Below are 21,735 nucleotides of genomic sequence, written 5' to 3' on the forward strand. Positions count from 1 at the left end.
AGCAGTGTGTTCCCTCTCTCCTCTCTCAGGCTGCCAGGCAGCAGTGTGTCCCCTCTCTCCTCTCTCAGGCTGTCAGGCAGCAGTGTGTTCTCTCTCTCCTCTCTCAGGCTGCCAGGCAGCAGTGTGTTCCCTCTCTCCTCTCTCAGGCTGTCAGGCAGCAGTGTGTTCCCTCTCTCCTCTGTCAGGCTGTCAGGCAGCAGTGTGTTCCATCTCTCCTCTCTCAGGCTGTCAGGCAGCAGTGTGTCCCCTCTCTCCTCTCTCAGGCTGTCAGGCAGCAGTGTGTTCCCTCTCTCCTCTCTCAGGCTGTCAGGCAGCAGTGTGTTCCATCTCTCCTCTCTCAGGCTGCCAGGCAGCAGTGTGTTCCCTCTCTCCTCTCTCAGGCTGCCAGGCAGCAGTGTGTTCCCTCTCTCCTCTCTCAGGCTGTCAGGCAGCAGTGTGTTCCATCTCTCCTCTCTCAGGCTGTCAGGCAGCAGTGTGTCCCCTCTCTCCTCTCTCAGGCTGTCAGGCAGCAGTGTGTTCCCTCTCTCCTCTCTCAGGCTGTCAGGCAGCAGTGTGTTCCATCTCTCCTCTCTCAGGCTGCCAGGCAGCAGTGTGTTCCCTCTCTCCTCTCTCAGGCTGCCAGGCAGCAGTGTGTTCCCTCTCTCCTCTCTCAGGCTGTCAGGCAGCAGTGTGTTCCATCTCTCCTCTCTCAGGCTGTCAGGCAGCAGTGTGTCCCCTCTCTCCTCTCTCAGGCTGTCAGGCAGCAGTGTGTTCCCTCTCTCCTCTCTCAGGCTGTCAGGCAGCAGTGTGTTCCCTCTCTCCTCTCTCAGGCTGTCAGGCAGCAGTGTGTTCCCTCTCTCCTCTCTCAGGCTGCCAGGCAGCAGTGTGTCCCCTCTCTCCTCTCTCAGGCTGTCAGGCAGCAGTGTGTTCTCTCTCTCCTCTCTCAGGCTGTCAGGCAGCAGTGTGTTCCCTCTCTCCTCTCTCAGGCTGCCAGGCAGCAGTGTGTTCTCTCTCTCCTCTCTCAGGCTGTCAGGCAGCAGTGTGTTCCCTCTCTCCTCTCTCAGGCTGTCAGGCAGCAGTGTGTTCCCTCTCTCCTCTCTCAGGCTGTCAGGCAGCAGTGTGTTCCCTCTCTCCTCTCTCAGGCTGTCAGGCAGCAGTGTGTTCCCTCTCTCCTCTCTCAGGCTGCCAGGCAGCAGTGTGTCCCCTCTCTCCTCTCTCAGGCTGTCAGGCAGCAGTGTGTTCTCTCTCTCCTCTCTCAGGCTGTCAGGCAGCAGTGTGTTCCCTCTCTCCTCTCTCAGGCTGCCAGGCAGCAGTGTGTCCCCTCTCTCCTCTCTCAGGCTGTCAGGCAGCAGTGTGTTCTCTCTCTCCTCTCTCAGGCTGTCAGGCAGCAGTGTGTTCCCTCTCTCCTCTCTCAGGCTGCCAGGCAGCAGTGTGTTCCATCTCTCCTCTCTCCTCTCTCAGGCTGTCAGGCAGCAGTGTGTTCCCTCTCTCCTCTCTCAGGCTGTCAGGCAGCAGTGTGTTGGAGTGGCAGTAGGTTCAGGGGGTGGAGGCTTGTGTGTGTGTGTGTGTGTGTGTGTGAGGTGGGCTGTCTTTATGGTCCTTCACACAGGTGTTACTGTGGCAACAGGAAAATAACTGGCTTGCCATCACACACAGTCTCCTGTTTTCCCTTTAAAGCAATCTGTTACTCATTATGCTAGTGTACACACCTTACCCCCTCCATCTCCCCACAGTGTCTGTCTCTGTTTCTGGTGTGTGTGTGCACCCATTCGCCTGTCTGTCCACTGTCCGTCTGTCTGGCCCAGGGATACTGTGTCTCATCCTTTAGATCCACAGTGACCAACGACCAAACTAAGAGGAAAACATATTTTCCCCCTGTAATGTCTACTACTCCCTCTGTTCCATTTCATGTGACAAAGACTGGCGGACACCCCACACCCACACATGAGTAACATCGCCCACAGACCTGTGAACTTGAAGACCTAGAGAGAGGGCCAACAATTATGACTCATTGTGTTGATGGTGCTGAGAGACTGAATAAAATAAACTCTCTCTCTCTCTCTCCCTCTCTCTCTCTCTCTCTCTCTCACTCCCTCTCTCTCTCCCTCTCCCTCCCTCTCTCCCTCTCTCTCTCGGATGGGGGGCACAAGCTCTGCAGATAGCATATGAACAGGTCATAAGTCCGGCGAATGACATTAGAATTAGAATGACAGGAAATTAGCTTTAAAAACTGAAAATGTTCTCTCAGACGCATGGCAAAATGTGTAGAACAGAAGGAAATTAGCTTTAAAACTGCAAAATGTGTAGAACAGTAGAAAATTAGCTTTAAAACTGCAAAACGTGTAGAACAGTAGAAAATTAGCTTTAAAACTGCAAAACGTGTAGAACAGTAGAAAATTAGCTTTAAAACTGCAAAATGTGTAGAACAGTAGAAAATTTGCTTTAAAACTGCAAAACGTGTAGAACAGTAGAAAATTAGCTTTAAAACTGCAAAACGTGTAGAACAGTAGAAAATTAGCTTTAAAACTGCTAAATGTGTAGAACAGTAGAAAATTTGCTTTAAAACTGCAAAATGTGTAGAACAGTAGCTGTAAAACTGCTAAATGTTCTTGCGAAGCTGTGGTATGCCACTGTCCACTGTCTGAAGGAGGAGGAATCTGTGTGAGTCACACACAACACTGAAACTCAGGGACAGGATGCTCAGCTCCTGATGCCTGTGGTTGTTGTGGCTAGCTCTGGTCCACAGCCCCACAGTCTCTGTGGTGTGGCTGTGGTTGTTGTGGTTAGCTCTGGTCCATAGCCCCACAGTCTCTGTGGTGTGGCCGTGGTTGTTGTGGCTAGCTCTGGTCCATAGCCCCACAGTCTCTGTGGTGTGGCTGTGGTTGTTGTGGCTAGCTCTGGTCCATAGCCCCACAGTCTCTGTGGTGTGGCTGTGGTTGTTGTGGCTAGCTCTGGTCCAGGGCTCCATAGTATCAATTAGGGCTCTATATCCTACTCTAGCTACTGGATGGAGCACGAAGGAGGAAGTGGAGGAATATTTTGCGTCCTACTTTATGCTCTTCTTCTGTAAATTACTGCTCACAATTTCTAATATATTCTCTCATTCAGCATGTATTAGTGCCGTTGCAAAACATTGTTCAACAAGAATTTCTTATTGGACAAGTTCAGGTAGTCGCTCCCCGTTTAGGTTCATTTTCTTTGGTTTGGTGTCTAGTGGATAAGACCTGGATGAGCTAATAATGTAATAACAAAGCATCTATTATTTATCAATCAGGACAACTCTAGTATAAGAGAGTGTTTTTTTATTCAACATTACAGCATTTTACCTTACCTGTAAAATTTGTGTTTATTGAACCCTTATTTCAACAGGTAAGTTGACTGAGAACACGTTCTCATTTACAGCAATGACCTGGAGAATAGTTACAGGGGAGAGGAGGAGGGGATGAATGAGCCAATTGTAAGCTGGGGATGATTAGGTGGTCATGATGGTATGAGGGCCAGATTGGGAATTTAGCCAGGACACCGGGGTTAACATCCCTACTCTTAAGATAAGTGTCATGGGATCTTTAGTGACCACAGAGAGTCAGGACACCCGTATAGACGTCCCGTTTAAATGAAAATAATATACATTCCAGAATAAATTACAGTTCAGATACATCTGAATAATGATAAAACATTTGAACAATTCTTAAAGTGATACATCAAATCACTTGAAACAAGAAAGAGCTTTAAAGCTTTGAACTTAATAAAATCAATTGAATCGAAATGTGACACTTAGTCTTTGTTTTTGTGTGGATATTAACACATGAACAAAATAATATTGAGACAAAATATAAATAGAATTCAGGCAATTCCAATTTTTAATTAACAACTGCGTTTGCCAAAAAAGACATTAAAATGTAATGCTTGTAATTAAGATACTGCATCATATTCACAAACAAGAGTAGGGAGGAGTGTTATTGAACATAGGCAACTGTGCTCAGAGCTTAGAGAGTGAAGCAAAACAAAGGATGCTCATTTCACAGTGCCTTCGGAAAGTATTCAGACCCCTTCCCTTTTCACACATTTTGTTACGTTACAGCTTTATTCTAAAATTGATTAAATTGTTATTTGTTTCTCACCAATCTACACACAATACCGCATAATGACAAAGGGAAAACAGGTTTTTAGATTGCAAAACTATTAAAAAACTAACAGAAATACCTTATTTACCTAAGTATTCAGACCCTTTGCTATGAGACCCGAAATTTAGCTTGGGTGCATCTTGTTTCCATTGATCATCCTTGAGATTGTTTCTACAACTTGATTGGAGTTCACCTGTAGTAAATGAAATTGTTTGGACATGATTTGGAAAGGCACCCACAGGTCTATATAAGGTCCCAGAGTTGACAGTGCATGTCAGAGCAAAAACCAAGCAATGAGGTCGAAGGTATTGTGTCGTGGCACAGATCAGAGGAAGGGTACCAAAACATTTATGCAGCATTGAAGTCCCCAATACACACTGGCCTCCATCATTCTTAAATGGAAGAAGTTTGTAACCACCAAGACTCTTCCTTAAGCTGGCCACACGGACAAATTGAGCATTCAGGGGAGAAGGGCCTTAGTCAGGGAGGTGACCAAGAACTCGATGCTCCAGAGTTCCTCTGTGGAGATGGGAGAACATTCCAGATGGACAACCATCTCTGCAGCACTCCACTAATCAGGCCTTTATGGTAGAGTGGCCAGACAGAAGCCACTCCTCAGTAAAAGGCACATGCTAGCCATTTGGAGTTTGCCAAAAGGCACCTAAAGGACTCTCAGACCATGAGAAACAAGAGTCTCTGGTCTGATGAAACCAAGATTGACATTTTGGCCTGAATGCCAAGCGTCACGTCTGGAGGAAACCTGGCACCATCCCTATGGTGAAGCATGGTGTGGGGATGTTTTTCAGTGGCAGGGACTGGGAGACTAGTTAGGATCGAGGGAAAGATGAGCGGAGCAAAGTACAGAGAGATCCTTGATAAAAACCTGCTCCAGAGCACTCAGAACCTCAGACTGGGGCGAAGGTTCACCTTCCAACAGGACAACGACCCTAAGCACACAGCTTGAGTGGCCCAGCCTTAGCCTGGACTTGAACCCGATCAAACATCTCTGGAGAGACCTGAAAATAGCTGTGCGGCGACGCTCCCCATCCAACCTGACAGAGCTTGAGAGGATCTGCAGAGAAGAATGGGAGAAACTCCCCAAATACAGGTGTGCCAAACTTGTAGCATCATACCCAAGAAAATTCAAGGATGTAAACGCTGCCATAGGTGCTTCAACAAAGTACTGAGTAAAGGGTCTGAATTCTTAAGTAAATGTGATATTTCAGTTTTGTTTTTAAGTATACATTTCAGAAGATTTTGAAAAACCTGTTTTTCTTTGTCAGTATGTGGTATTGTAATGTCATTATGGGGTATTGTGTGTAGATTGATGAGGGGGAAAAACAATTTAATATATTTTAGAATAAGGCTGTAACATAACAAAATGTGGAAAAAGCGAAGGTGTCTGAATACTTTCCAAATGCACTGTATATACTGTCACAGTGTGATCTTGAGGCCTTCGCTCCACTAGGAGATAAAATGATAAAGTCAAGTAACTGTGATCAGAGCCCAGGTCTTCAGTCGTAGCCTACTCACCAGTCAGAGTAAACACATTAAGGAGATTCATCTTCTAGTCCATAGTACCTTGACCAGGCACTAATGTAGTCAGTGTGATTAGGGTCGAGACAGGTACAGGAGTGTACCTTCTATAGTGTTCATCAGTTCTCCGGGTGAAGTTTCCCTTGGTACAGATCTAGGATCAGCTGTCCCCCAATCCTATTGTTAACGATTAGTGGGGAAAACTGACCCAAGATCAGCGTCTAGGGGCAACTTCTAGGGCCCCTATAGTGTTGGAATGGCCGCCTTCTGGATCCCCATAACTGTGTCATAGAAGCAGTTCTCATTGACCACAGAGGTCAGGCTCTGCACACTGAAGTCCCTCCCCAGCAGGGCATTAAGGTCCACACACTGGGGGTCATTATCCTGCCCTCCTGGACCCTGCAGACTGCTAGCCCTCCTCTGGGCAGCAGGATGGGGCTGGTGGGGCCCCGGTCTGAGGTGCTCCTGCTGGGACGCAGCACTCCTCGGCCCGGCCTCCTCTGTGAAGTTGAGTCTCTGGAGCTGGGCCTCCAGGGCGCTGGTCAGGGAGCACAGCCGGGCCCTCTTGCCCAGCGTGGCGCCCTCCAGGCTGGGGAGGCCCATGGTGGAGTGGCTGTGAAGCTGGGGCTCCGAGTGGGTTTCTCCCGGGCAGGGTTGGGTTGCACCACTGGACACACTGCCGTCGTCAGAGTGGTGCTGGTGGCCTGCAGTCCTCATGGCCTGCAGTTCCTGTTGTCTTCTCCAGGAGCCGGCTCTGACCGGTGCAGGCTGGGTCCTACGGAGGGAGCCTAGGTACTCTCTAGAACCTCTCTCTGATAGGAGGGGCCTACAGGTCCAGTCTCGAAGGGAGCGAAGAGCTTTCACTACACTGGCCTTATTCTCCAAACCACTGGAAAAGACACATATAGATCCATATGAGATCAAGTCAATTAGGCACTGCCATGTTAATTCCAATGTATATATTTTGTTCTTCTGGCTTTTTCATGACAGATAAAACATTCATTATCTCTGTCATTTTCAATGTCACCTGCTGCAGAGCTGGAACACGGTCTCTGGTCTCCCCTCCACCTGAGACTTGGTATGGACCAGCTCCCAGATACATGGGCTCTCCGTTCCTGCTGCGTTCCCCAGGCGGACCTGCACCGCCGACACCGGGACGAGCCAGCGGAACTTGAAGGCCTCCAGGTCCCCTGAGCGTGACGTGGTCTGGAGCACATGAACTCATTAGAACTCCAATGACGTCATATCACATGTATACAGCATGAAGTCACCAGTAGAGTTTATCAGATGTGTTTGAGACTCACCATCCTCTTTCTCATCTTGCTGCTCTCACGGTACACCAGGATCACTGCTCTCTTGAAAACTGAGCAGAGAGGAAGGAGCAACTAGATTTGAAGTCAGATATTTTTGATTGTTGTAATAAACACACATTTGAACATATTTGAACACCATATCATCCAGTCAGTAATTCTGGTTCAACTCTTCATTGTAAAAAGTCCCACTCACCAAACAGCATTAGCTCAGGATGTTTCCTCATGCGACCCAGGGAGGGGAGAGGGTTGAGCCATTTTAATGAGGAGTGGATGAGGAACTCTCCCATGGAGATCTCTGTAACCTGGAGAGGAGAGAGGATGACACAGTCTGGGAGGTTAGTGGTTTAAAGGGTTCACTCTGTGATTCATGTAATTGTATAAAAATACTATAATATAATGTATATACACTACATGACCAATAGTATGTAGACACCTGCTCGTCGGACATCTCATTCCAAAATCATGGGTATTAATATGGAGTTGGTGCCCCCTTTGCTGCTATAACAGCCTCCACTCTCCTGGGAAGGCTTTCCACTAGATGTTGGAACATTGCTGCAGGGATTTACTTCCATTCTGCCACAAGAGCATTAGTGAGGTTGAGCACTGATTGTTGGGCGATTAGGTCTGGCTCACAGTCTGCGTTCCAATTCATCCCAAAGGTGTTCGATGGGGTTGAGGTCAGGGTCTGTGCATAGAATGTCATTGTATGCTGTAGAATTAAGATTTCCCTCCACCGGAACTAAGAGGCCTAGCACCAACCATGAAAACAGCCCCAGACCATTATTCCTCCTTCACCAAACTTTACAGTTGGCACTATGCACTCGGGCAGGTAGCGTTCTCCTGGCATCGAAACACAGTCCGTCAGACTGTCAGACGGTGAAGGGTGATTAATCACGCCAGATAATGAATTTCCACTGTTCCAGAGACCAATGGTGGCGAGCTTCACACCACTCTAGCTGGCGCTCTCCCTGCGCATGGTGATCTTAGGCTTGTGTGTGGCTGCTCGGTCATGGAAACCCATTTCATGAAGCTGCCGACAAACAGTTCTTGTGCTGACGTTCCTTCAAGAAGCAGTTTGGAACTCGGTAGTGAGTGTGGCAACTGAGGACAGACAATTTTTACTCGCTTGCAGCACTCGGTGGCCCTGTTCTGTGAGTTTGTGTGACCTCCCACTTCGCAGCTGAGCTGTTGTTGCTCCTGGACGTTTCCACTTTACAATAGCAGCAGTTTTACGGGGCAGCTCTAGCAGGGCAGAAATTTTACGAATTTACTTGTTGGAAAGGTGGCATCCTATGACAGCGCCACATTGAAAGTCACTGAGCTTTTCAGTAAGGCCATTCTACTGCCAATGTTTGTCTATGGAGATTGCATGGCTGTGTGCTGTGTACATACCTTTGAATATACAGTTGAAGTCGGAAGTTTACATACACTTAGGTTGGAGTCATTAACCCTTGTTTTTCAACCACTCCACAAATTTCTTGTTAACAAACTTTAGTTTTGGCAAGTCGGTTAGGACATCTACTTTGTCTCACAGATTATTTGTCTCACAGATTATTTGTCTCACAGATTATTTGTCTCACAGATTATTTCACATACACTCTGAATTTTACATACACTAAATTGACAGCCTGGAAAATTCCAGAAAATGATGTCATGGCTTTAGTAGCTTCTGATAGGCTAATTGACATCATTTGAGTCAATTGGAGGTGTACCTGTGGATGTATTTCAAGGCCTACCTTCAAACTCACTGCCTCTTTGCTTGACATCATGGGAAAATCAAAAGAAATCAGCCAAGAAGAAGAATTGTAGACCTCCACAAGTCTGGTTCATCTTTGGGAGCAATTTCCAAACACCTGAAGGTACCACGTTCATCTGTACAAACAATTGTACGCAAGTATAAACACCATGGGACCAAGCAGCTGTCATACCGCTCAGGAAGGAGATGCGTTCTGTCTGCTAGAAATGAACGTATTTTGGTGTGAAAAGTGCAAATCAATCCCAGAACAACAGCAAAGGACCGTGTGAAGATGCTGGAGGAAACAGGTACAAAAGTATCTATATCCACAGTAAAACGAGTCCAATATCGACATAACCTGAAAGGCCGCTCAGCAAGGAAGAAGCCACTGCTCCAAACCCGCCATAGAAAAGCCAGACTACGGTTTGCAGCTGTACATGGGGACAAAGATCGTACTTTTGGAGAAATGTCCTCTGGTCTGATGAAACAAAAATAGAACTGTTTGGCCATAATGACCATCGTTATGTTTGGAAGCCGAAGAACAACATCCCAACCGTGAGACACGGGAGTGGCAGCATCATGTTGGGGGGGTGCTTTGCTGCAGGAGGGACTGGTTCACTTCACAAAATAGATGGCATCATGAGGTAGGAAAAGTATGTGGATATATTAAAGCAACATCTCAAGACATCAGTTAAAGCTAAAGCTTGGGTCTTCCAAATGGACAATGACCCCCAGCATACTTCCAAAGTTGTGGAAAAATGGCTTAAGGACAACAAAGTTAAGGTATTGGAGTGGCCATCACAAAGCCCTGACCTCAATCCCATAGAAAATTTGTGGGCAGAACTGAAAAAGTGTGTGCGAGCAAGGAGGCCTACAAACCTGACTCAGTTACACCAGCTCTGTCAAGAGGAATGGGCCAAAATTCCCCCAACTTATTGTGGGAAGCTTGCGGAAGGCTACCAGAAACATTTGACCCAAGTTAAACAATGTAAAGGCAATGCTACCAAATACTGATTGAGTATGTAAACTTCTGACCCACTGGGAATGTGATGAAAGAAATCAAAGCTGAAATAAATAATTCTCTCTACTATTATTCTGACATTTCACATTCTTAAAATGAAGTGGTGATCCTTACTGACCTAAGAAAGGGAATTTTTACAATGATTAAATGTCAGGAATTCTGAAAAACTGAGTTTACATGTATTTGGCTAAGATGTATGTAAACTTCCGACTTACACTATACAGTTGATGTCATTTAGCAGACTGCTTTACTTTTATCCAAAACGATGTACAAGCAACTTACAATCGCATATATTTTCATATGGGAGGCCCCAGCGGTAATCAAACCCACAACCCAGGCGTTGCAAGCACCATGCTCTACCAACTGAGCCACAGAGGACCTATATCTTTTGTAATATCACTCATATAATGGTATGACTGGTGGCTATGCTCTACCTCTTTCTCAGGGCCACTCTGCTCTGCCACCAGCTGGTCAAACACAGTTCCGTAGTCCTCGTAGATCTTCTGCATCTCATTGATGTGACTGGCCACCTTCTCCATGGCTCTCAGAGCCTCTGATGGAGAGAGAGAGAGAGAGAGAGAGAGAGAGAGAGAGAGAGAGAGAGAGAGAGAGGAGAGAGAGAGAGAGAGAGAGAGAGAGAGAGAGAGAGAGAGAGAGAGAGAGAGAGAGAGAGAGGAGAGAGAGAGAGAGAGAGAGAGAGAGAGAGAGAGAGAGAGAGAGAGAGAGAGAGAGAGAGAGAGAGAGAGAGAGAGAGAGAGAGAGAGAGAGAGAGAGAGAGAGAGAGAGAGAGAGAGAGAGAGAGAGAGAGAGAGAGAGAGAGAGAGAGAGAGAGAGAGAGAGAGAGAGAGAGAGAGAGAGAGAGAGAGAGAGAGAGAGAGAGAGAGAGAGAGAGAGAGAGAGAGAGAGAGAGAGAGAGAGAGAGAGAGAGAGAGAGAGAGAGAGAGAGAGAGAGAGAGAGAGAGAGAGAGACAGACAGACAGACAGACAGACAGACAGACAGACAGAGAAGTGTTACAGCACACACCAATAGAGCTCAAGTCTAGCACATCAGACAGACCTGGCAATGGGTGTGTGCTGTGTGTCTTATGGTTTCTGTGTGTGTGTGTGTGTGTGTGTGTGTGTGTGTGTGTGTGTGTGTGTGTACATGTCCCTGTATGAGTCTATGCATGCTCATACATAAGCCCTGTCATATGTAGTCCTACCTGTGAGGTGGCTGTGCTCCTCGCTCTCTGAGTCGGTCAGGGAGACCAGCTGTCTGAGCAGCAGGGGGTACTTGAGCACCCTCTGGACTGGCTTAATGAGGTAGGACTCCAGGGTGGATGAGTGCTGCTTGGTGGGGTTTCTCGCCTCCAGGAACTGCTTGAAGGCCCAGTCCGTCTTCGCTGTAAACCGGAAATTAGGACTTAGGCTAAGTGTGTGGATGAATCGCAAAAGCAGGTATTGATTCCCTGCCTTTGCACTGGCTTTTCAGATGGCATTTATGATTAGCTGAGTAGACGGGATATTTTGGTCTAGTGTAGATGAGAAAGCAGGCTTTTGATCCTCAGAACTTTCACTGACTTTTCACTTAGATGGCATTTTCTAGCCTGTGGTTGAACAGGGTACTACTGTAAGTGGGATATTCAGATTTACTGTACATGAGGTAGCATAGCTATCAGCCTTACCTCGTTCCAGAACCTTTTGGACTTTGATGTGGTTGGCACAGAAGCCGCTGTAGAGCTTGAAGTGGTCGGCGTAGTAGAGAAAGGAGCCCCCCAGCGAGAGAAGAAGTTTCTGGATGCAGAAAGAAAAAGAAGAGAGAATGCACAGTCACTTCCTGTAAACATCAAACAGGCCTACCTCTGACTAACACTGCAGTCAGTAGGCTAAGTAACATCCTGTTAATGAAACGTGAAGCTTTCCCACTAGACCTTCAATATGTGTTCCAAATGGCACACTATTCCCTAAATAGTGCACTACTTTTGACCAGAACCCTATGGGAATAGGGTGCCATTTCACACATATCACCAGACTTGTTGTGGATATACTGTACCTTGAATTGTTCCGGGGTCTCCAGGGAGCTGAAGTTGGGGGAGGAGGCGATGCGCTCCTCCAGGGTGTGTAGGAACACTCTCTGGAAGTCCAGCATCTCAGGCAGACTGCCAAACAGAGACTCCATCTAGTGGAGGGAGGAGATGACAACAGTTAGAAACGAACCAGAGGACAGAAGATTATTGATCATTAGAAAGCCTTTATGGCACCATTTAGCTACACTACATACACTACATAGCAAACCCGGTTGTCACACTAACATACAGCTTACTAACAAGTCATAATCAAATAAGCACATACTGTAATGTAATGTTATTGTATTTGACATGTGCTTAGACATGTAAAATTGCCTATATTTAGACATTTTACATGTAGGATATATTTTTTATATTGCCCACACCCATCTGTACTGTACCTCATCGTGGCTGAGGAAGGTCTCACTCTGTAGAGGCGTTAGGTAGATGTCAAACAAAGAGCCCAGGTCCTGAGGGACAGAGACAGAGAACAAACTTCATTAGACTGTGACTTCACCACTAACTGACAATAACATCATCACTATCAGAATAAAACATAATCACTATCAGACTGTGACATCATCACTATCAGACTATGACATCATAACTACTAGACTGAAACATCATCACTATCCGGCGGTGACATCATCACTATCAAACAGTGACATCGTCACTATCCGACTGACATTATTGCTTTGACATCATCACTATCCGACTGTGACATCTTCACTATCCGACTGGGACATCATCACTATCCCACTGTGACACCATCACTGTCACATCATCACTGTCAGACTATGACAACATCACTACTAGACTGAAACATCATCACTATCAGACAGTGACATCATCACTATCAGACTGTGACATCATCATTCTCCTCAGCCTGACACATGGGCGTTAAAGAAGAGGGTAAGTAAATATGCATGACACTAAATGCTACTAGAGATCATTAACAAACAGCCACTTAGAGACCATTCATTAACGGGCAGATCATTAATAAAGAGAGACCATCAATTATAAATCCCCTGAGAGGATGTTCCAGCATTCTCTTAGATAGGGCAGCAGAATGTGAGGGACCCGTGTTCATAAAGTGTATCGGAACAAGAGTGCTGATTTAGGATCAGATCCCCTCTGTCCATTCATTACTATCTAAAAGGCAAAAGTGATCCTAGATCATAACTCCTACTCTGATACATGTCGTGAATAGGCCCTGACCTCTCTTTTGACTAGAAGTGCTGATCTAGAATCAGGTTCCCCTTGTTCATATCATCTATTCATCCTTATCTAAAAGGCTAAACGGATCCTAGATCATAACTCCTACTCTGAGACACTTGGTGAATAATGTGTAGGTGTGTACCTTGACGTAGGACTTCTCTGTGTCCACCAATTCCTGTATGACCTTACAGAGCCTCTCAGAGATGGACATGTGTCTGGGGCAGGGGGGCTTCAGGGTCTGGGGAACGGGGGGCTCCATGGAGTAGGGGTTCCTCTGGCCCTCCACCACCACTGCCCCCGCTGCCCCACAGCCCTCTGGGAAGGTCTGGTTCAGCGAGCACACCGTCTCAACATTCTGAGGAAACAGAAGAGAGACGAGTCAGGAGAGATTCTCATTTCAGCTCTGAATATCAAATGACTGCCCTTTACTCTGGGGAGTTAAGTTACAACTCAGCCCTGAATCTACTGCGACAAGCACCTAATCATAATGCCAGTTAAAATCATCGACCCCTTCTGTAGTTCCGAGAGCATGTCTGTCAAACCTCTGTATTTGGAGAGGCAGAAAGTGCACAGAGAGCCAGGTCTATATCCTAAATTACATCCTATTCCCTAATAGTGCACTACTTTTGACGAGGGCCCATAGGTTTAAGCCAGGCTGCTGTATCATGGGCAAAACAGGATCAGAGAGATTTGGACACTGTGGGTAAACACTGCTATTAAGTTTTTCATAAGACATGAGTCAGAGCAATTAACAGCATGATATCTGATACATAACCGGGAGTCTAGTTACTGAAACAGCATGTCACATCATATACTTCCATCCATCCACATTGACACCATTTTCACTCAAAGATCTTCAGTAGATTTGCCAAAGAAAGGCAGCACAATCGGCGGTAAACACACACACACACACACACACACACACACACACACACACACACACCAGGCAACCCCCAGTAGCAGGAAGGATCCCGAGCCAGAGCTTTGCCCATTTGTCATCATAATTTCTCCTGTCAGGCTATAATAAAGTGCTGACAAACTGATAAATCCCTCTGGTTAGGACTGTTGTGCTGTGCTGCAATCCAGCTTTAAAATACCCTCTAAAATAGAAGCAAATGTGGACAAAGAAGGTGAAAATAAGCATGAACATTTATGGGCTTATTATTTCCAGTAACATGTGTTCTCTGTTTATCTCTCAGGAGCGTGTAGCCTATGTATCCTATAAGTTGTACCTTCAGTAAGACCTGAACAGTAAAAACTCTCCTTCCCAAGCAATAACACCAGAACAACACTAGCTACATTACCAATGCATAATCAGTGCAGTACAGTACAGCAGGTCAATTCAAATTGAAGTCAGTCAATTCAGGAAATAAACTCAAATTCCAATTCAGTAATTGCATCTGTTTTCAATGATTTCTCAATAAACTGAAAAGGAGAAACTACATTACAGCAGCTACAGTAGAGAGAGGCACTACATTACAGTAACTACAATAGAGAGAGGCACTACATTACAGTAACTACAATAGAGAGAGGCACTACATTACAGTAACTACAATAGAGAGAGGCACTACATTACAGTAGCTACAGTAGAGAGAGGCACTACATTACAGCAGCTACAGTAGAGAGAGGCACTACATTACAGTAACTACAATAGAGAGAGGCACTACATTACAGTAGCTACAGTAGAGAGAGGCACTACATTACAGCAGCTACAGTAGAGAGAGGCACTACATTACAGCAGCTACAGTAGAGAGAGGCACTACATTACAGCAGCTACAGTAGAGAGAGGCACTACATTACAGTAGCTACAGTAGAGAGAGGCACTACATTACAGTAACTACAATAGAGAGAGGCACTACATTACAGTAGCTACAGTAGAGAGAGGCACTACATTACAGCAGCTACAGTAGAGAGAGGCACTACATTACAGCAGCTACAGTAGAGAGAGGCACTACATTACAGCAGCTACAATAGAGAGAGGCACTACATTACAGTAACTACAATAGAGAGAGGCACTACATTACAGCAGCTACAGTAGAGAGAGGCACTACATTACAGCAGCTACAATAGAGAGAGGCACTACATTACAGTAACTACAATAGAGAGAGGCACTACATTACAGCAGCTACAGTAGAGAGAGGCACTACATTACAGCAGCTACAGTAGAGAGAGGCACTACATTACAGCAGCTACAGTAGAGAGAGGCACTACATTACAGCAGCTACAGTAGAGAGAGGCACTACATTACATTAACTACAATAGAGAGAGGCACTACATTACAGCAGCTACAGTAGAGAGAGGCACTACATTACAGTAACTACAGTAGAGAGAGGCACTACATTACAGCAGCTACAGTAGAGAGAGGCACTACATTACAGTAGCTACAGTAGAGAGAGGCACTACATTACAGTAACTACAGTAGAGAGAGGCACTACATTACAGTAGCTACAGTAGAGAGAGGCACTACATTACAGCAGCTACAGTAGAGAGAGGCACTACATTACAGTAGCTACAGTAGAGAGAGGCACTACATTACAGTAACTACAGTAGAGAGAGGCACTACATTACAGCAGCTACAGTAGAGAGAGGCACTACATTACAGTAGCTACAGTAGAGAGAGGCACTACATTACAGTAGCTACAATAGAGAGAGGCACTACATTACAGTAACTACAGTAGAGAGAGGCACTACCTTACAGTAACTACAGTAGAGAGAGGCACTACATTACAGCAGCTACAGTAGAGAGAGGCACTACATTACAGCAGCTACAGTAGAGAGAGGCACTACATTACAGCAGCTACAGTAGAGAGAGGCACTACCTTACAGCAGCTACAGTAGAGAGAGGCACTACATTACAGTAACTACAATAGAGAGAGGCACTACATTACAGTAGCTACAGTAGAGAGAGGCACTACATTACAGTAGCTACAGTAGAGAGAGGCACTACATTACAGTAGCTACAGTAGAGAGAGGCACTACATTACAGTAGCTACAGTAGAGAGAGGCACTACATTACAGTAGCTACAGTAGAGAGAGGCACTACATTACAGTAGCTACAGTAGAGAGAGGCACTACATTACAGCAGCTACAGTAGAGAGAGGCACTACATTACAGCAGCTACAGTAGAGAGAGGCACTACATTACAGCAGCTACAGTAGAGAGAGGCACTACATTACAGTAACTACAATAGAGAGAGGCACTACATTACAGCAGCTACAGTAGAGAGAGGCACTACATTACAGTAGCTACAGTAGAGAGAGGCACTACATTACAGTAACTACAATAGAGAGAGGCACTACATTACAGTAACTACAGTAGAGAGAGGCACTACATTACAGTAGCTACAGTAGAGAGAGGCACTACATTACAGTAACTACAATAGAGAGAGGCACTACATTACAGTAACTACAATAGAGAGAGGCACTACATTACAGTAACTACAATAGAGAGAGGCACTACATTACAGTAACTACAATAGAGAGAGGCACTACATTACAGCAGCTACAGTAGAGAGAGGCACTACATTACAGTAGCTACAGTAGAGAGAGGCACTACATTACAGTAACTACAGTAGAGAGAGGCACTACATTACAGTAGCTACAGTAGAGAGAGGCACTACATTACAGTAGCTACAATAGAGAGAGGCACTACATTACAGTAGCTACAGTAGAGAGAGGCACTACATTACAGTAGCTACAGTAGAGAGAGGCACTACATTACAGCAGCTACAGTAGAGAGAGGCACTACATTACAGTAGCTACAGTAGAGAGAGGCACTACATTACAGTAGCTACAGTAGAGAGAGGCACTACATTACAGTAACTACAATAGAGAGAGGCACTACATTACAGCAGCTACAGTAGAGAGAGGCACTACATTACAGTAGCTACAGTAGAGAGAGGCACTACATTACAGTAACTACAATAGAGAGAGGCACTACATTACAGTAACTACAATAGAGAGAGGCACTACATTACAGCAGCTACAGTAGAGAGAGGCACTACATTACAGCAGCTACAGTAGAGAGAGGCACTACATTACAGCAGCTACAGTAGAGAGAGGCACTACATTACAGCAGCTACAGTAGAGAGAGGCACTACATTACAGCAGCTACAGTAGAGAGAGGCACTACATTACAGCAGCTACAGTAGAGAGAGGCACTACATTACAGCAGCTACAGTAGAGAGAGGCACTACCTTACAGCAGCTACAGTAGAGAGAGGCACTACATTACAGCAGCTACAGTAGAGAGAGGCACTACCTTACAGTAGCTACAGTAGAGAGAGGCACTACATTACAGCAGCTACAGTAGAGAGAGGCACTACATTACAGTAGCTACAATAGAGAGAGGCACTACATTACAGTAACTACAATAGAGAGAGGCACTACATTACAGTAGCTACAATAGAGAGAGGCACTACATTACAGTAGCTACAGTAGAGAGAGGCACTACATTACAGCAGCTACAGTACAACCAGCAGAGTGATCCTGTCGGCTGCCTGCTCGCGGGACACACAGGAGATTACCTCATCCAGCAGCCCGGCCAGCATGTCCTTCAGGGACTGTCTGAGAGACGGCAGGGAGAAAGTCCCAGGGATGAAGTCCCCCACCCCCACATCATCCAGCTGGGACAGAACCCAGCACATAGCCCCGCTGGTGGAGCTAGATAGAAACAACATGCTACACGCCTGGCTGGGCGTTCTGACCTCCGCTGGTAGCCATTCATCCCTGGAGTTTGTCGAACCTGAGCCAGTACTCTCCTGGCCACTCATCTCATTTTAGCAGGTGCCCTGATCACCAACACAGGACACGCCATCAAACACACCACTTGCTGCCTGAGACACACACACACACACTCCATCTCACCTGGCCGAGCTGCTCCGTCCCATCAGCGGGTTGTGGTTGTTGTGACAGCTCCTGAAAGGGAGACGTTACAGAGCATTCTGGAAGCTCCTGGGGCAGCAGCATATCTGAGAGATAAGCAGACAGGACAGTATGATTCAAGATGGGCCAGAATGCTTGTGCATTCTGGCCCACACACAAACACACACACAAACACACACACACATACAGGTGCTGAGAGGGAATTCCTGGTTTAAAGCACTGGAGGCAGTTTTACAGCAGTCCGTTGGATGAATTGTGGATGTTCTGTACTGGCGGGGAGGTTAAGTGCACCTGACTGGTGTCAACCACCATCGATCTGGCTTCACTACAAGCCCAGCAGGCAGGAGCAATTCATTTGGCCTCACACCTACTCTCGCAGGGGTCTTATACAGCTTACTTGGCCTCACACCAACAGGAATAAACAAGTTTTTATCATCTGTTTGAGACAGAATAGAGACTATCATTACACACTGAGTGTACAAAACATTATGAACACCTGCTCTTTCCATGACATAGACTGGTGAATCCAGGTGAAAGCTATGATCCCTTATTGGATTCCTTATTGATGTCACTTGTTAAATCCACAATCAGTGTAGATGAAGGGGAGGAGACAGGTTAAAGAAGGATTTTTAAGCCTTGAGACAACTAAGACATGGAGTGTGTACGTGTCAAGAACTGCAACGCTGCTGGGTTTTTCACGCTCAACAGTTTCCTCTAACTCAATATTAGGAAGGTGTTACCTAATGTTTGGCACACTCAAGTGTAAATTCAGTATCTGTTTTTCAACAATATATATAAACTTTGTTTGTCAGTGATTTAACGATGGCCTATGCTCATGCCAGTAATCAGTGATCTAATCACATACTATTGCATGATGTAATGAAGACAATAATGATCCTAGCTAGCTCCATCATGGAGTGACCGTGCTGCGCTGCCCAGACCAGTCAGACATGCCAGCTGTCTTCACATCCTCTTAATTGAATCAGCATGAGGCATTTGAATGTCTCCAGCCAGGCCTAAACACCCTGCGGAATTGGCTGGGCAGCCTGGCATTCCCCTCCACAGACACACTGGCTGATTAAAGATACTGCTGCCTGAGGCCCTCTAGTGCTGAAAAATGAAAACCTGCCGGTAGAAGACACTGAATGCCCTCCAGTAAACCAAATGTTGAGTTAGTTCAAATAGGTTAAGAAGTACCCTAATGTCAATAATAGTATCTGTATGAAGATGAGGAATGTGAACTTTAGAATCTTTCGAACAAGAAGTCCCCGTTTTAAAACGTAGTCAATAAAGCATTGAATTGGGAACTTTAACAGTGTGAGGGCCTTCTTGTTCTATACTAGTATTCTTTATTAGCCCAGCACCTATGTTTTTAAGGATGTGCGTATGACCACAAACTTTTCTATAGAATGTGCTTTCTATACCTGTAGGCCAGGGGCCACAGTGGCTGGGTGGCGGTGGTGCTGGCTGCCAGGGGCCACAGTCCGACCAGACAGAGGTATGGTCCTCAGTGGTCGTGTCCTCTCGTTTGAGCAACAGATGGAGGGTCTGGTGGCTGAACAACAGGTGCGTCAGACCCATGTCCAGGGAGGACACACTGGTCCCATTCAGAAACAGGATCTCATCCCCCGCTCTCAGACCTGAGGGAAAGAGACATTACTAATCAGGCTGTTAGTGTTTGTCACTAGGTAGGATACATCATCTGTATTGTGTGTTCTATTCCTGAAATAAAGTTTATTTATAAATAAAATGTATTTATGTTAAATAATGAATTGAATTAAGCTGCCTTCTTGAACCACCTTTACTATTGCAGTTTTACATTCCTAGGACAGTAGTGGTACATCTTGGTCAGAGTGCCAGCACACCATAACTATGAATTGACGTACCTTCAGTGAAAGCCAGTCCCTCTGGAGTGACCTCACTCACATAGATATGGCCTTTCCTGGTTCTGTCTACATGGCCCGTCACAGCAAAGCCTACAGGTGGGATAGGTCAGAGGTTAAAACAGCAACACATGATATTATACTGTAATAAGGTAACTGAAGTGTAAATAAGCATTTTTTTGCAAACACACACACACACAGACACAAACAAACGCACACACACAATCCCCACTACACACCAGCCCTACTCACCAAAGTCCACTGCTGTGTCTGGGCGGGACAGTTGTATGGTGAAAACATTGAGCGGGAAGACCTCTAGCTCATCATACACCTTTCAGAAGAAGAACATAGAAGAGTGAAGAAGAACTCATCAACCCATAATCAATGTACTTCCTAAAGGGGCAAGAAATGTCTCTGAAACAAAATGATAATAATCCTGGAATTATGGTTTAATATTGAAATGTATTGACTCTGAGATAACACAATAAGTGACTGAATAAATCAATGAATGCTTACCAGTGAATTGCTACTGTATAGCTGGGGCCTTACCAGGTCTCGTAGTGGGTCTGTGAGTGCTGGGGAGCTGGTCTCCGTGTCCTGACTCACCAGCCTTCTCACACGCAGGCAGTGCTGGCTCGGGTCCAGGTGCCTGTCCTAGTTCAAGCCCCAAGTGAATGAGTCAATGTGCGACCCAAGTGAATGAGTCAATGTGCGACCCAAGTGAATGAGTCAATGTGCGACCCAAGTGAATGAGTCAATGTGCGACCTAAGTGAATGAGTCAATGTGCGACCCAAATGGCTCCCTATATGTTGAAATGTTCAGTGTCTTCAGCTACGGTAGCTAGCTACACTCCCGCACAATCACTAACACTCTTCATGTTCCCAATCAGCTAAAATTATGCTGTAGTGAATGAACTTTCTATGGAGAGAAAGCATGAATTATTGAGGAATCCAGAGCAATTAAACTAGTAGCTGTTCTGTACAATTCTCTTCTATCATTCCCGGTTTGCCTTTAACATCCATATCAGTCACTGGAGAATTCACCGCAAAATGCTGACTTCAGAGTTAGGAGAGTGTTGAAATGTATTAATAATGAGGCGATAGATGCAGTATGCTTACCTTACAGGCCAAAGATAGCACATCTGATACGAGGAAATCGGGTTTGATGTGCAGAGTAACTGTTTGGCTTTCGGGCATATTCACACAGACTGGAGGTTCCAAACTGCTGAACCAAGGGTTGCCTTTAGGTGGTGCTATCAACTGCACTTTGGCAAGAGCGTCCAATCTCTGTTACGGAGAGACAAAGAGGGAGGAGTTCATTTAGGTTTCTTAACTGACAATAGGTATTTTATAAATAGGTGTTTTATATTAAACAAGTTAAAATAATTAAATCAGGTATAAAACATCTATCTTGGCATTGTGGTGAAAAGTTCTGAATTCTGTGACTTGCCACAAGATATTATTCTTATAATATTAATACACGATGACAAAAAAAAAACTGACATTAACAAAATCTATCAATCGTAGATGTTTAACTAAAACCCCAACAGAAATGTGTGTTTTCATGCCAGTCTCAGCTGACCTATGTGTCTATCGAACTAAAGCCAAAAGACATTGAAAGCACACAACAACAGGTCTGTGGGGGGGGGGGGGGCGTCCCATTCTCTGGCCGTACAGAGGGCTGTCACTAGGTGACAATGGAATTCTCCGTCGGCCTAACCCCCCCATCCCCCAGACCCTGGAAGGGCTCTTTGCCCTCCTCACGCCTGCCTGTTTGCATGAAGCACGGTCAACATACCAGGATGCTGCTGTGACAGCTGTGCTAACCCCGGCCCTGTGTGAATAGAAAGCCCCCCCCCCCCCTCCATTCCTCCATCCCACCCACCCTCACTATCCCCCATTAGGCTGAGATTGATCAACAACAATACTCCTCGACTAGGTCCCAAATGGCACCCTATTCCCTATATCGTGCAATACCCATAGGGCTCTGGTCACTATG

The 21,735-nt window shown here is 45.8% G+C and overlaps 1 protein-coding gene across 1 annotated transcript in view; it reads right to left on the bottom strand.

Moving 5' to 3' along the window:
- Nucleotides 1–5,242: 5,242 nt before the first annotated feature.
- LOC109901344 (T-lymphoma invasion and metastasis-inducing protein 2-like) overlaps nt 5,243–21,735 on the bottom strand; it is a 32,617-nt gene continuing 16,124 nt past the window's right edge. The window contains exons 9-24 of the mRNA XM_031836995.1: nt 20,856–21,023; nt 20,286–20,390; nt 19,989–20,067; nt 19,740–19,829; nt 19,278–19,493; nt 17,836–17,939; nt 13,114–13,326; nt 12,155–12,223; nt 11,741–11,866; nt 11,373–11,481; nt 10,911–11,090; nt 10,143–10,261; nt 7,146–7,254; nt 6,944–7,002; nt 6,667–6,845; nt 5,243–6,528 (exon numbers count right to left, since the gene is read on the bottom strand). Coding sequence (XP_031692855.1) covers nt 5,883–6,528; nt 6,667–6,845; nt 6,944–7,002; nt 7,146–7,254; nt 10,143–10,261; nt 10,911–11,090; nt 11,373–11,481; nt 11,741–11,866; nt 12,155–12,223; nt 13,114–13,326; nt 17,836–17,939; nt 19,278–19,493; nt 19,740–19,829; nt 19,989–20,067; nt 20,286–20,390; nt 20,856–21,023 — 2,571 coding nt within the window. The 3' untranslated portion in view covers nt 5,243–5,882. The remainder of the gene's footprint in view (nt 6,529–6,666; nt 6,846–6,943; nt 7,003–7,145; nt 7,255–10,142; nt 10,262–10,910; nt 11,091–11,372; nt 11,482–11,740; nt 11,867–12,154; nt 12,224–13,113; nt 13,327–17,835; nt 17,940–19,277; nt 19,494–19,739; nt 19,830–19,988; nt 20,068–20,285; nt 20,391–20,855; nt 21,024–21,735) is intronic.

The sequence above is a fragment of the Oncorhynchus kisutch genome, linkage group LG12, assembly GCF_002021735.2.
Source record: "Oncorhynchus kisutch isolate 150728-3 linkage group LG12, Okis_V2, whole genome shotgun sequence".
NCBI classification, from domain to species: Eukaryota; Metazoa; Chordata; class Actinopteri; order Salmoniformes; family Salmonidae; genus Oncorhynchus; species Oncorhynchus kisutch.